Source organism: Anomalospiza imberbis, chromosome 2, assembly GCF_031753505.1.
Source record: "Anomalospiza imberbis isolate Cuckoo-Finch-1a 21T00152 chromosome 2, ASM3175350v1, whole genome shotgun sequence".
In the NCBI taxonomy this organism is placed as follows: Eukaryota; Metazoa; Chordata; class Aves; order Passeriformes; family Viduidae; genus Anomalospiza; species Anomalospiza imberbis.
Window position 1 is genome coordinate 30,423,066 of NC_089682.1, and position 13,386 is coordinate 30,436,451.

General features: G+C 42.9%; 1 protein-coding gene across 4 annotated transcripts in view; it reads right to left on the reverse strand.

Moving 5' to 3' along the window:
* Positions 1-643: 643 nt before the first annotated feature.
* The window catches only part of NPAS2 (neuronal PAS domain protein 2), a 106,879-nt gene continuing 94,136 nt past the window's right edge, over positions 644-13,386 (reverse strand). For 3 of the 4 annotated variants that reach the window (XM_068180367.1, XM_068180364.1, XM_068180363.1), the window contains 5 exons: positions 7,476-7,670; positions 6,017-6,189; positions 5,431-5,523; positions 3,301-3,487; positions 644-2,135 (listed from right to left, as the gene is read on the reverse strand). In XM_068180367.1, the coding sequence (XP_068036468.1) occupies positions 1,956-2,135; positions 3,301-3,487; positions 5,431-5,523; positions 6,017-6,189; positions 7,476-7,670 (828 nt within the window). In that variant the 3' untranslated portion in view covers positions 644-1,955. Of the gene's footprint in view, positions 2,136-2,611; positions 2,720-2,807; positions 2,924-3,300; positions 3,488-5,430; positions 5,524-6,016; positions 6,190-7,475; positions 7,671-13,386 lie in introns of those variants that run through there. The other variant, XM_068180366.1, reaches the window with a different exon arrangement.

Here is a 13,386-nt window from a genome sequence, read left to right on the forward strand (position 1 = left end):
AACCTAATGCTGGCTGCAGTGGCTGCAAACTGCCCTAATGGCCATCTCCTTTCAGTCTTACTAAGGGGAATGAAGACATTCCTGCACTCAGTTACCCACTTCAATCTGTGCTGGAGCTTCTCCCTGTCTGCAGAGGGAAAGCAAGCCTGTACCTTGGTTGCTCCATCCTGTAGTCAATTTGAATTTAACATGAAAAGGAGCCTGCACAAGGATGCTAAAGTGGAAACCAGACTGTCTACAGGGCAAGTATTCCAGAAGAGATGTGCTCCAAAACTCAGGACAGCAGTGTCTTACAACACTAAAGCTGGCCATGGGTCAAAGCCCTGGCATATGCTGAATCAAACTGTTCTTTAAACCATCTGTTTTGTGCTAATATGAAACTCTTTGGTTGGAAGTACAAAGCTGCCTGAGGTCTTTAAAGGTGCTTAAAGTTTTAAAGGTGCTTAAAATGAGCCATCTTCGCTTGCAGCTAATAAAACTTCCTGAGCTTTCATTCTCAATGTCTATGCCAGGACAAAAACTACAAGGGAAAATACTTGGTTTTGCTAACTGGGTGCCCAACACTATTCAAGTCTGTGGCTAAGATTAAAAGTCTAAAGTGAATCACATAGTTCAACAGTCACAGGAAAATGTGTGCAAGTCCTGCAATAAAGCCTTTTGGCTATTTTATTTTATTCTACAAATAAAGACAACTGTCCATCATTAAATGGAAAAAAAATAATAGTTTGAGTTGTATATAGCATGAAACAGTAGTTCCCTTCACAAAAACATTTCTAATTCGTTAGTTTATTACAAAATACCCACTCACAAAAAAGCACAAGCACAATCTTTATACTTGTGAAATGAGCTGATATTTCATATACAAAATAATTTCCACATAATTCCATATAATTTTATTTTATATAGAAATAGGTCATTATTACAACAGCTGTACAATACACTACTTTTTATTTAATAATTACATAAAATCTTTCTTAGAAACATATCAACGGAAAACATACAAAAAAAGCGAAAAGTGCATTTTCTTTTTTTTTTTCCTCCAAAGGAAAATTTAATCCTAAATGTTATAATGAAAGAGATATGTAATAGTCTGCAGCATCCCGAGTCAGTGGGCCAAAACACAGTGCATATTTCTCAGAGACTTGGAGTGGGTGAGTTTAGGTTGAAGAAGGATTTATGTTGTAACACTGGAGAATTGTATGATTGTGCTTACAATTTGAGTTCTCCTTTGCAATCACAATTCATGTAGGAAACAGTTCAGTGTGGGTTGTGGGTTTGTTTTTTTGGTTGGTTGGTTTGTAGTAATGAAGAACAGTTAGGGTAAGCTGCATAATATTTTCCAGATTCTAAATCAAGGGTTGTGAGCTGTAGACCACCTTCACCAATGGCGGGGCTTTTTCCTCCATTGGATGTGCTAATTTGGCCACAAGAATAAAGAAACAAACTTCTCTTTACAGAAAGTGCCTAGGTTTTCTCATCTGTGCAGTTGTGCAAAATAATAACAATAATCATAATAAAAATAATCTCTTGTTCTCTCCTTGATAGACCTTTGATGCAGTGCTTTTCATACACAAAAGAAGAACTGAAACAGTAAAGGCCAAGTACCTCATGAGTCTGTCGACAGTCTTTTGGAATTGCCAGATGGCTTCCAGAGTGACACGCTGGGATTGAACGCCTCTTCCCATGCTCCCAGTGGTGATGGAGGCTGCACAGGACAGTGCTCCTTTTTATTTTGCTCTGTCAGTACATCCTGTGTTCATGACACAGCGCAAACGGAAGCCAGCGTGCCATGAATGCACTGTCTGTGGCAGTCTGCACTCTGGGCGTACTTCTGTCATAGAGCTTGGAAAGAAATGCTTGTGCAAAAGCCAGAACAGTAAGTACAAAGTCATTCTCTTCTGCCCCATGTGCCCATTGGTTAAAGCTAATCGTGCATTGATTGTGCTGGTGGGACTCTATCGCAGTGGCTGTGGTAAATTTGATGATTCTGATAAACTATTCCTTCTTCTTGATGTTAATTGTTGTTGCTGCTGCTGCTGTGTCTGATGATACCCCATACTTCCTTGCTGTGGTGAGTAAGATGGCAGGAGCAAAGAATCGGGTTGTTCATTGTGCAAAGAACTCGGTGTTTGCACCTAGAGATAAAATAAAATTTATCGTGGTGTTTGATTCTTTCACGTGTTAATGCTCTTTGTCCTCAGGCTGCAGGATGCTTAAAAATACTACTGGTTTGCTGGCTTTTATTTCTGGAGCTGTTTGGCATGAGGTTAGCCTAACTAATCCTAGAAGGAATGGATATAAATTGCAACAAAGAACATTGCAATTAGACATTGAAAAGGTTTTCTCATAGTAATGCACTGCCTGGGATTTGCAGGCTATCCTGAAAAGCCTGTTTGAGAACCGCATGGGTGAACATGTCAGAAATGACAAGGATGGATGGCAGAAACGAAACAGGATTCTAATGTGCCTCATGCTGTCCCTTCTAGCCCTTCCTTTTCCTGAGCTTATGTTTGGGTGTGACCTTGCAGTGTTGATGTGAATTTTGCAGATGCTTTATTGGAAACAGTATCTGCCAGACTTTTTTTCATTAATTCTCAGGCTACAATAAGGATTTCATTTCAATAACAGGAGTTCAGTCATTTGAGGTTGGTTATACTCTTTCAGTGATGCCAGTGGATATGTGACCAGCTTTCATAGACTCAGTTCAGCTCCTGTTGAACTAATACAGAGACACCTCATTTCCTCCCTTTACTTTAGTATGTGTTGAATTAGGTCAAAAAATAAGTATTTTTACATCTTCAAATCACCTGGTTCTTCCAGGCAATGTGCTCCACTTTATCTTCTTTGCCTTGTGGAGTTCAGAAAATATGTTCATTTCCTGAAGGGATCCAGATATCTGATCCAGATCTATTTTATGTTGATGCTGGTAATTAAAAATCATCTTTTGACTTGTAAACTAAGCAAATTTTATACTGAATAAAGAGAACAGAACAAATCCTAAGGCACTGATTTTCTCCAGCTGGAAATAAATTTTAAATATATCCAAGATAATCTGATTATGCTTTAAATGTACAGAATTAGCAATTTTCTTTTAAATATTCTGACTGTTCCCACTGCTCCCTTGCTGTACTAGTACCGGCCACTGTAGCAGTGTGTCACACATCAGAAGTCACAATCTCTTAAATGGACATTTCTGCCAGGATCAGGCTTTAGCAGAAACCTGGGGCCCCATTTGCACAGCCCACTCACCTTGTTACTCTGTGTGCACACTTTATATATACATCATCCTCTTTGTCCTACCTGCAGGTAGCGTTGTTGCTGATGCTGTTGGTGCTGGAGTTGCATAGGTGGCAAAGAGGATGGCTGGGAAGGAGGGGTAGTGGTGAACCCTTGGTTTAACACTGCTTGTCCCATCAGTACGATTGGAGAGCTGCTGCTGGAAGTCTGCACTTCCAAACTCTGAAACATTTGTTGGGTTTGAGAATACCTGTGGAAGAAAGAAGCAAAACAATCAAGAACAAAGTGTTGGAAACAAAGGTTTTCTCTTAGAATGGGGAAGTCAATCCCTAGTCTTTGTAAATCATAGAATCACAGCATGCTGTGGGTTGGAAAGGACCTTAAGGACTGTCTAGTGCCAACCTACCTCCCATGGGCAGGGACATCTTCCACTAGACCAGGTTGCTCAGAGCCCCATCCACCAATCTGGCTTTGAACACTTACTTTGAACACTTATTTTGAACACTTGCCCTAGGGATAGGGCATCCACCACTTCTCTGGGCAACCTGTTTCAGTGCCTCATCACCCTCACAGTAAAGAATTTCTTCCTAATATCTAATCCAAACCTGCCCTCTTTCAGTTTAAATTCACTAACTTTTGTCTTATTCCTATATGCCCTTGTAAAAAGTCTCTCCCCTTCTCTCTTGTAGCCCAGATACTGGAAGGCTGCTGTAAGGTCTCCCCGGGCCTTCTCTTCTTCAGCTGAAACCCCCCACATAATTTCCAATAAATGATTCCAGTGCATGGGACCTGCTAATATGAACAACAGCACTACTGGCAGCACTGCTTCCCCTTACTCTGTGCATGAGCTGGACTTGGAGGGAAGAATACATCTCACCTCAAAATCCAGATCACATTTTAGATTCATTAAGGATTCTGGTTTATGCACATCTTGTCTTCAGCCACAGCATTCGCATCCCCAGCTCATTAAACCAAATGGCCTTTGATTCTGTTTTAATATGCTGAGCCCTGAACTGCAGCAAGAGAGAATCGAATGCACCTCCAGTCCTGCTGCCTGTGCTTCCCTGTGACTGCCTGGGGGGTGGTGATCTCCTGCAGAAACATGGCTAGGGTTGATTACTTCTTAAGCTGCTCATACACATATTGCCACATACCATCAGCAGTTCCCATCACCATGAGCCCTGCTCTAGGAACAGAAGAAGCCTCTAGAAACCCCGTGGAATGAGGGATGTGACAGAACCAAAATACTCATCTCCTCTTGCCCTTCTGTTTTTGCAAAGCAGAACTTAAATATGTGTTGTTTTGTGGAAGGCTGTGGGCAAAACCACAATGGAACTATTGCCAACTCAGCCTAATTCTGTTTATCCTGTAAAGGGTGATGAGATCATAGTGTGGCTTGTGTTCACTCAACAGCTGTTCAACATTCGGGTTTAGTTAGAAATGCTACAGTCTGGGTACTTGTATGAGGATGTGAGCTCCTATAAAAGGGTCCCATGAGTCAGGAAGTCTACATGAACTGGGAGATGCATCTTTGCAAATAAGGCCTCTTTTATTCAGAGATTTAAAAACAGAGCTACAGTATTTACATTTGACAAATTAACTCAATATAATCTTAAACAACAATAACAATGTTTAAAAAAGGAAGTATGGAATACCTACATTCCTGAGATAATATTAGAAGAGTACTGTTTTGTAAAAGGTATTATTTTTAAAGGAATGATGTGCAAACAGTTGCTTATTATTTTATCAGTTCACAATTAAGTACAGTGACCAAAAATAGCTTAAAAAAAGGTATATTTTGACCAGTGTGTTCTGCTTTCTTCATCTAAGTTTTGAGGAGGCAAAACAACTGAAGTGAGGTTTTCTATTTTCACCAGTCATTTAACTGAGCCAGTGCTGACTATCTCACATTTACCTTTGGTGGGTCAGAAGTTCTAGTGCTGAAGCAGGCAGCATGTGAGGGACAAAATTTCCCCCAGCCATGGCTTGTTAAAATGCCACTGGCACTTTGTGTTTCTCTCTGTCACTCTTCCTGATATGACCAGGCAGGGTAAGGCTGACCCTAATGCTGGAAGGCAGGCTCAGGACAGTAACACATTCCCAGTATTTCATCAATTACTTCATCATCTTACAAAAGAAGGCTACTTGCCCTCTAAAGCAACTTTGACGTTTTATCTTTGACAAGGCACGTACTTGGCCTGGGATCCCGCCATGCTGAGGTCTGAAGGGTGTCTTGCATTACAGGACCCAGGCATCATGGGCTGAATAGGCTGGCTAAGCAACAATCTGGCACATGAAGAAAAAAACAAAAAAAAAAAAAAAAGACGTTGCTGGAAGAGAAGGACCATACAAATCCCACCCTGTGCAAAGGGAAAGGGCATTTTCACAGGCTGAGCGTGAGGAGGTCTGACCCAGCTGCTGGCTGTGGCAGGCGCAGCCTGGGCACTGCGAGGCGGAGGCTGGGGCAGTGCCTGCCCTCTGGGGGGATCTGGGTGCTGGACATACACCACATAAATCACATTTTTTAACATTATTATCTGCTAAGTATATGGATGCTTGAATAATATTTTGCAACTTTGGTTACATTCACCTTGTGCTCTTCAAAGCCAGCAGCAAGGTTTCCGTTTTCATCACTCTGCGGGGTCAGACAGCTACACTTTGGGAATCTTAATCCACCCGAGCATTACTGAGTCCCGAGAGCTGGTGTGCGCCGCGACCGCTGTTCCCGCCGGGCAGAGCTGGAAGCTCAGCCCTCCCGAGCGCGGAGCCCGGCCCGTACCTGAGCTGCTGGTCGTGGCTGCAGCCGGCGGGCGCGGGGGTGCCGCCGCGGGACAGGCCGCCAGGCGGCGCCGCGGGGCCGCCGCCGCCTGAGGCGAACGGCGCGGGCGCGGCGCGGGGCGGGGCGCGGCCGCCGCCCGGCGCCAGCTCCGCGCTCCGCGCCGCCTTCGGGCCCTGCAGGAGAAGAGAGAGAGCGGGGAGACAGCCCGGCTGCGGCACCAGTGCCTGGCGGTGCCGCCACCCGGCTGCTGGCACCATAGGCGAAACGACTGTCATGGCCACGGCTGCCCCGGGCCAGCTCCTGCCGGCTGGCAAACCCAAACGACCCCCCAGTTTAGGCAGGAGCGAAGTTAAGCGTGAGGAGCTGCCGCCAAGCCCCACGATAAGAAGAGATCAAGGAAAAAAAAAGTGTGGGTTTTTTTTTGTCCCCCCTTCCCCCCACTATTTCACAGAATCGCAGAACAGGTCAGGTTGGAAAGGATCACAGTGGGACATCTGGTCAGGCCTCCCTCCTCTCGCAGGGTCATCCCGGAGCACATGACACAGAATCGTGTCCACACGTTTCTTGGGAATCTCCAGTGAGGGAACCCTCACTACACCCTCTCGGGGCAACCTGTTCCAGTGGATGGTCACTCGCACAGTGACAAAGAAGTTTTTCCTTATATTCTGGTGGAATTTTCTGGGCATCAATTTCTGCCCCTTGCCCTGTATTTGTTATACACTCCCTACTTTAATAGAGTCATTATAACACAGGTATGAAGGAGGTGAAATGCTACAGCTGGGGGTTCTGAACAGTAATGGAAATATGCTTGCCACGCAATCAGGAAGCAGAAACAGGAGCTCAGTTTTCTGTGAAGGGAGGTACAACAGGTGGATGGAAGAGCAAACTCTGGAAATGTTGAGAAACCAGCAGTATGAGAAAAAATATAGTGCCAAACCTAATAGCTTTCACAGATCTCAGTTACTGCTCAGGCTGAACTTTATTTTGCTCTGCAGGAACCTGTTAACATTCACAGCCTGAGGGTCTCAAATGAATCTCAATGTATTCTGTGTGCCACCACAGCAGACAGGCTTTGTTGCCTTGGTAGTGTCCGACTGGGCTCGGGGAGCAAGTATTCTGAGAGGTCTCACTATTTCAAGTTTCCAGTGTGATCAGTCAGGTTTCTTTCAGGACCACCTGAAGACCAGTAAGTCACTGACACATTTTGCATGCCCCCCTGCACAAATTTCAAGCTGAAACAGCTGCTCAAGTAACCCTCCTGGCTGAGGTCTTAAAAAAAGGCTTTAAGGTAAGGTAAATGCTGTAGGGAAGCCCTTTTTGTAGGCTGCCTTATACAGAAGAATAAGAAGGGGAAGGCAAAGGCACAGTTACAGGACAGACATGATTTTACTCGCTTGCTTAGTAACAGCTCAGTGTCTCCTTTCCATCTAAATGCTTCTCTGTTCAAAGAAATGATTACCTGGCTTGATATCACGCTTGCTTCTCTCAGTGACTGCTGGTTCGTTGTTTGTGAAGATGTAATTTGCCCTTGAAGTTGAGAACTGGGGACAAGCTGCTGCTGAGAAAGGGTCCCTGACCTCTGCTGTAGCTGTTGTGGGTCCAGCTGCTGAGTATTGCTAAAGCTCAGGGACACTGTTGGCTGCTGTAAGATCATCTGGAAAAGAATAGGGGAGGATTTATTTACATAGCCCAGATGTTTTGAATAATGAATGTGACAAAAGTAAATCCAAAGACATATTCTAAAATAAAGTTACCACATTTCTGGATTCATAGCACATTTACTGTTACTTGGAAATCACCTATCATTCCTACATTAACAGCTCTACTGTCTCTAGTTTCTTGGTTTCTTGTTCTGCAAGTGCACCCATTACTTGTGAAATATGTCTAGAAGATACAAGTCCTCTCTCCATGGTGCAGGCACAGCCCTCTTAAGAGCAGTTCCCAGTACATTCACTGTGTTCTAGGGCACCCTGACCAAAGAGAAGAGAGTAACTCCATGTCTTTTCAGTAGTTTTCTCCTTTCAACAAAATCCACCTGCCTTTCAGACAGAACTGTCTTTGAATTTGTCTCTAGAAATTCTACACTTTACACCCAGCTGAGTTGTCAAATGTTTTTAATGAGGCCACAGTCAGGCCAGAGCTCTCCAAGCTGAATGGCCGTGTCCTTATCATTGACAGGATGTGTAAACAGACAGTCGCTGTCATTTATCTGATTTCCCATCAGGTAACTGTCACCTGGTGTTCTTCCTAACTGTGCCATGCATTTGACTTGTGCAAAAGAGCTAGCAGCTCCTCTCTTAGTGTTTCTGTAAATGATATCCTCTCTACTTTTGCATTTCAAGATGAAGCTTTCTTCTTTAAAAGTTATAGGACTTGGGATTTTTGCTTTTCTAGGGGCTATTTCTTTTATTACAGCTGTAAAGAGGGAAAAGTAATCTTCTAAAACCATGCATTATTAATGCCACAAGCTCTCTTTGCAGTATTTCAGACCTAGCCTTTCTGCCACCAAGGGCTGTATGGAGATACACATCCCACACAGGTGACGTAATGTTTGGATCTGATTCTGATTCCACACCACTGCTACATGTATGGAACTCCATTAATTTAAGTGGAGCTAGTTTAGTTTTAAATGAAATCAGAATCACAATTATTCTCTTCATTATTCATCCATCAGTCTCATGCCTAGCAGTACATCTGAGGCATGCCCAGTAATTAGTACACCTTTGTGCAGCTTATTGCTGTATTAACAATTCCCTAAACTATCATGTCCCCTCTAATTTTTCCTGGAAAAAGCCCATACCTTTCTCCAAAGGCCCAGCATAATGTATTGCTTTTCTCTGCAAAAGTATGGCTTGATCCATCATGGTTGAACTTATTTATCTAGCTTTAAAAACACAGCTTATTTAAATATGATAAATTTAAAATTAATTTCTGTGTGCCAAGATTTTACCCAGGAAAAAAGGTACTGACAAAGCTTACATTAATCAGCTGGGAGAGGGGGGCAATTAAGGAAAAGCAACAGCTTGTTTCAGGTGCTGTAGGCTAACCACATCTCAGAGATGTCTGATAGGAATAAATGGGTCAAATGACAGGGTTGGGGCTGCTGCTTGCAGCAGATCTGAAACTAGCTCTGAGTATTTTCTTTTAAAAACACTGCTCACTGGGTTTGGAGCCATTGCATATCAGAAAGACAGATGGTCTTGCAACTTCTGCCAAGTAAATAGGTCTTATTATGAATAAATCAAAGACAAATATAATGAAAATTCATTTTCTTGTTTATTTTCGGTACATAGAAGCTAAGTTTTGGACATGTTTAGTATATGAACTCACCTGATTAGCCCTAGCACTGAGACGGGTTGCCACTAATATAAAATTTGATATAAAATTCAGAACAGGCAAAGCAAGTGGTGCATGTGAAAAAAGTGATGGGGAGGGAGTGTGAGCCCACTGGTACTAGACAGATCACTGCAAATTAAGACCTTTAGGAGGATTAGCTTAGTGTCCTCCTTGTATGTGGCACATAGCACTGGAGAAACACTCAGTTCACCCAATGCAAATTCAACATCTGTCAAGGTGAATGTCAGGTGGAGTGTGAACTTGCAGCAGACTACTTTTTTAGCAGGGACCTACCTCCCTGTGTGCTTACCTCACTTCCAGATGAAGGAGTTTATCCTCCAAAGAAAGCAGAGTAACCTACTTTGCAATTACCAGAGTGTGCCACTGGGTAGGAACGTGCAAAGTTAATGGTTGGCAGCTAACACACCATAAATTTAGAACTAAGTTTATCCCAGTAGGCCAATTTAATTTGTTCATATGTTCGTACTCTGAGAGGGCTCTGAGTGTTTCATACCTGGGGACTCTCTGTTGCCATTATAATGGCCAAAGCAGCATTGTTACCCTCTGGACATAAATGACCTGGAAGAAACAAGCTTAGAGCAGGAAGCAATGGTGGCCGTGTCCCTGCAGAACTGAAAACTCAAGATGCCTTATCAAAACAAGAGTTAATCTGAGAGAGGATTGAAGCGTGGAATTTCCACCTGTTAGTTAAACCTAAAAGCTTAATTTGTACAAAACTTAATGGTGATTTTTCATAATGTGCCTTTTTTGTGATAGTCTTGTCTAAATTCCCCCAAAACAATGAAATACAGCAGCTTTAAATAACAAGAAAAACCTTTTAATAAAAAATAAAATGTTTCCCTAAGTAGATAAATTAGCAGCCTCCTAACTGTATTGCTGCTAATGACACGTCTCGTTGGTGATTTTGTGTACTGCAAGGTCAGTGAAGCATCTTACAAACATTTTTTAATTGGCCAGATTGTTAACATACACAGCAAAGCAGCAAGGGAGAGGAGGGACCCTCTGACACTGCTGCCCCCTCAGTGCAAGATAGAAGGGCCCTACAGCTAATGGCTGAACCACACTGACAAGGCATCCTGAGGAAAATATCTCTTTGACTCTACCCGTCCTTTGGATAATCAGGGGATTATAGCTTTTGGGCTCATCATTACAGGCCTCAAGACTCTTTCTTTATGTAAAATATATAAAGATGAGAAGCGCAGCACTGGGAAGCTGAGATTCATGACTTCGAAGAGAGCCTGCTTTGCAAATGATGGGTGGCTATGGATGGTCTTGATAGTACTTCTTGCAAGTTGGTCAGGCTCAGCCTTTATGCCTTCCTCTGCATCTGTGAATCATTAGCTAGACTGTTCAAACTGGAGCAGACACAGCATCCTTCAGACTTCTGAGGTTACTCTTTCTGCTCTTGTCCTTCGTTGTCAGGAAAAGCAGTAACAGAGATCTAATGGGGTTTTGAACACTTTTATTCAGGGCCTGCAACCCTCCCAATAGTTTCATCTTTCTCTGCACAAGGCTCCTGCAAACAGTTTCTAATGCAGACTACTGTGCTCAACATCTATCTGTCTGGGAAAGCACTTATTGGTGGACTGCCGTACTCAGTTTTGAAGATCTCTGAAGGAAACGGAAATCAAGCTTAATTCTCCATGGAGCTACCTGTACACTTATATGTGGAAGAGACTGAACCAGTAGGGATGATATGCTAATAAATCAGCTAGTAAGGGAAAAGCAGCTAATAAGGGAAAAAGGGGGAACCCTTCCCCCTTTTCAGACAGCCTACATCACTCCCCCATGCTTACAGCTCTATTATGCAGTGTATTAAAGACACCAGAAAAGTGCCTGATAGTAGCCAGTTTGTTACTATGCATTTTAGCTTTGATAGTAGACACAGATCAATATCTGCAGACATCCAGCTCCCCGAATGATGAAATCTGTGCAGCAAAGCATGTGGTTGGATTTCTGATTTAACAGTTTACTCCTCGCTGCTTGTGAGTCACAAAAGAGCTGCATGCAAAAGTGTGCAAGCTTTCTTTCAAATTGCCCCTAGCCAAGTAAGACAAAAATTATTCCTCATCTCAATCTATCCTTGCAACAGCACAGTAATTTCTTTGTGTGTTTTTTAGTTTTTGACTTAGAGGAAGTGGGAGAAGGAAAAAGGTCCTGGCCAGGAGTCAGTGTGACCACTTGCAACTCATCCTCTTGTTTGATTGCTCTGAGGAGAGCAAAAAGCACACAAAATACAGAGGATGTATTCTCCATCCAGCATTGCTGGATGATCCCCATCCAGCCATTGCCATTTCCATTTAAGGCAAATATGCAGACCCCTGCATTTCCATGCTTTTTCCTGTTCCCCCTGCCTCTCAGTACTGCATGTGCAGTAAGCTGGGAATTGGTAGGTACTGACACAAGAGAACTTGTAATGGTCTGAAAATACTTGGTCCAGCCTGGTGCAGTCTTCATGGGAGAGGGCATCACCCAGATGGTGTAACTCAGAGCTACAAACTGGTAAGGGGGAGGCAATACAGAACAACCCACCATTTATTTACCCTCTGGGCCTCTGCCTGAGCTCCCTCTGAATGGATCTGAGAATCTGTCCCACGGTCTTTGTGCTGTTAAATGCATCCTAATGCATATAGGAGACAGCTTTCTAAAAATAAAATCTGTTTCTTGCACATAAGAATGTGCCCTGAAATTCTATTTTTGCCTGAATGATAAAAAAAAAGAGGGTGTATGATTATTGAAGACGTCACCAGGAGACAGTAATGGTTGTCACCCAATTAAAAAGAGAGGAAGTGAGAATATCATGTCTCTTGATATTCATAATAACAATAATAGCTTTCAGACATATGACTTGATTCTGAACTGAACACATGTTAATTGCAGAGAGACTTTCTCTTCCCATTAATCAAAGTCAGCAGAGAACCAATAGAAGAAACACACTGAAGCTAAACCTGTCTCCCTACGTGATTGTATGGCACCAGGAACAGGGAGTTCTGGGTTTGGAACCCACAGCTGCTGTGTTGTCTTACAGCAGTGCACATGCAGCAACTTAGGTGGCAAAGTTTCTCATTTGGCTTTGCTGATCCCTTAATTACCTAAACATACAATACCAATTTGTTAATGTGTGAAACTGCATTTCACAGATGCTGATGATGGGTGAGAATCTATTTCTGTGTGGAAGTTGCAAGCAAAATTCCCACTGACTTCAGTAGGTCCCATCTTGTTTGTAAAATACTCTTGAGATGTTAGTTTCCTTGACAAATCTTGTCTTCTAAAATAATCTTGTTAGCATAATACTCACAAAGTCCCCAGTGCCACATTACCAGCAAGGATCATTTAACCTGGCATTTATAGTTAAATTATGAGGAACAGAGCAGTAATCACCTCACATTCAGAAAACTTCTGTAAAACTGGATGATTTGTCCATTTGTTGTTTAAGGAAACCCGTGATCTATTAAACTGCACCTGCTATTATTTCTGAGGTTTGGTAGACATAAGGGGTACAAAGCACACACTGTACAAGAGAATTCTACCTCTGTGTAGGAAGTGTCAAAGGCAGGAGCAGAGCAGGCTCAGTCAGCTTCACCCTAAAGGCTTAATCCTGTCTGGTGAGAAACAAATTCAGATACCTCCAAGATGTGAACAAATGAACATCAGCAGAATTTTGGGGGTTTTAATGTGACAAGGAAGTCTGAACTTCAGCATTCTCTCTCCTACAGCTGCTCAGTCTGAAGACTTGGTAGATAAAGTAATAAAATGCTATTGTAAATGACCCTAATTATTCTCCTCCTCCTAAGGCTGAGGTATTCCTTCCTTCTCTTCTTCCAGAGAGCTCTTAAATCTTTCTTGACATAGGTTACTCGAGAGGCTTTTTAGAGGGCAACATCCCTCTAAAATTCAGATGAGCTGGTTTCCACTTGTCCAGATATCCTGGACTCTGGAGCAATTTTAATTTGCCAAGCCTATCAACAGTAACATGAGAGAGGATGCTTCACTCTGCCCCTTCCAGTAGTAAC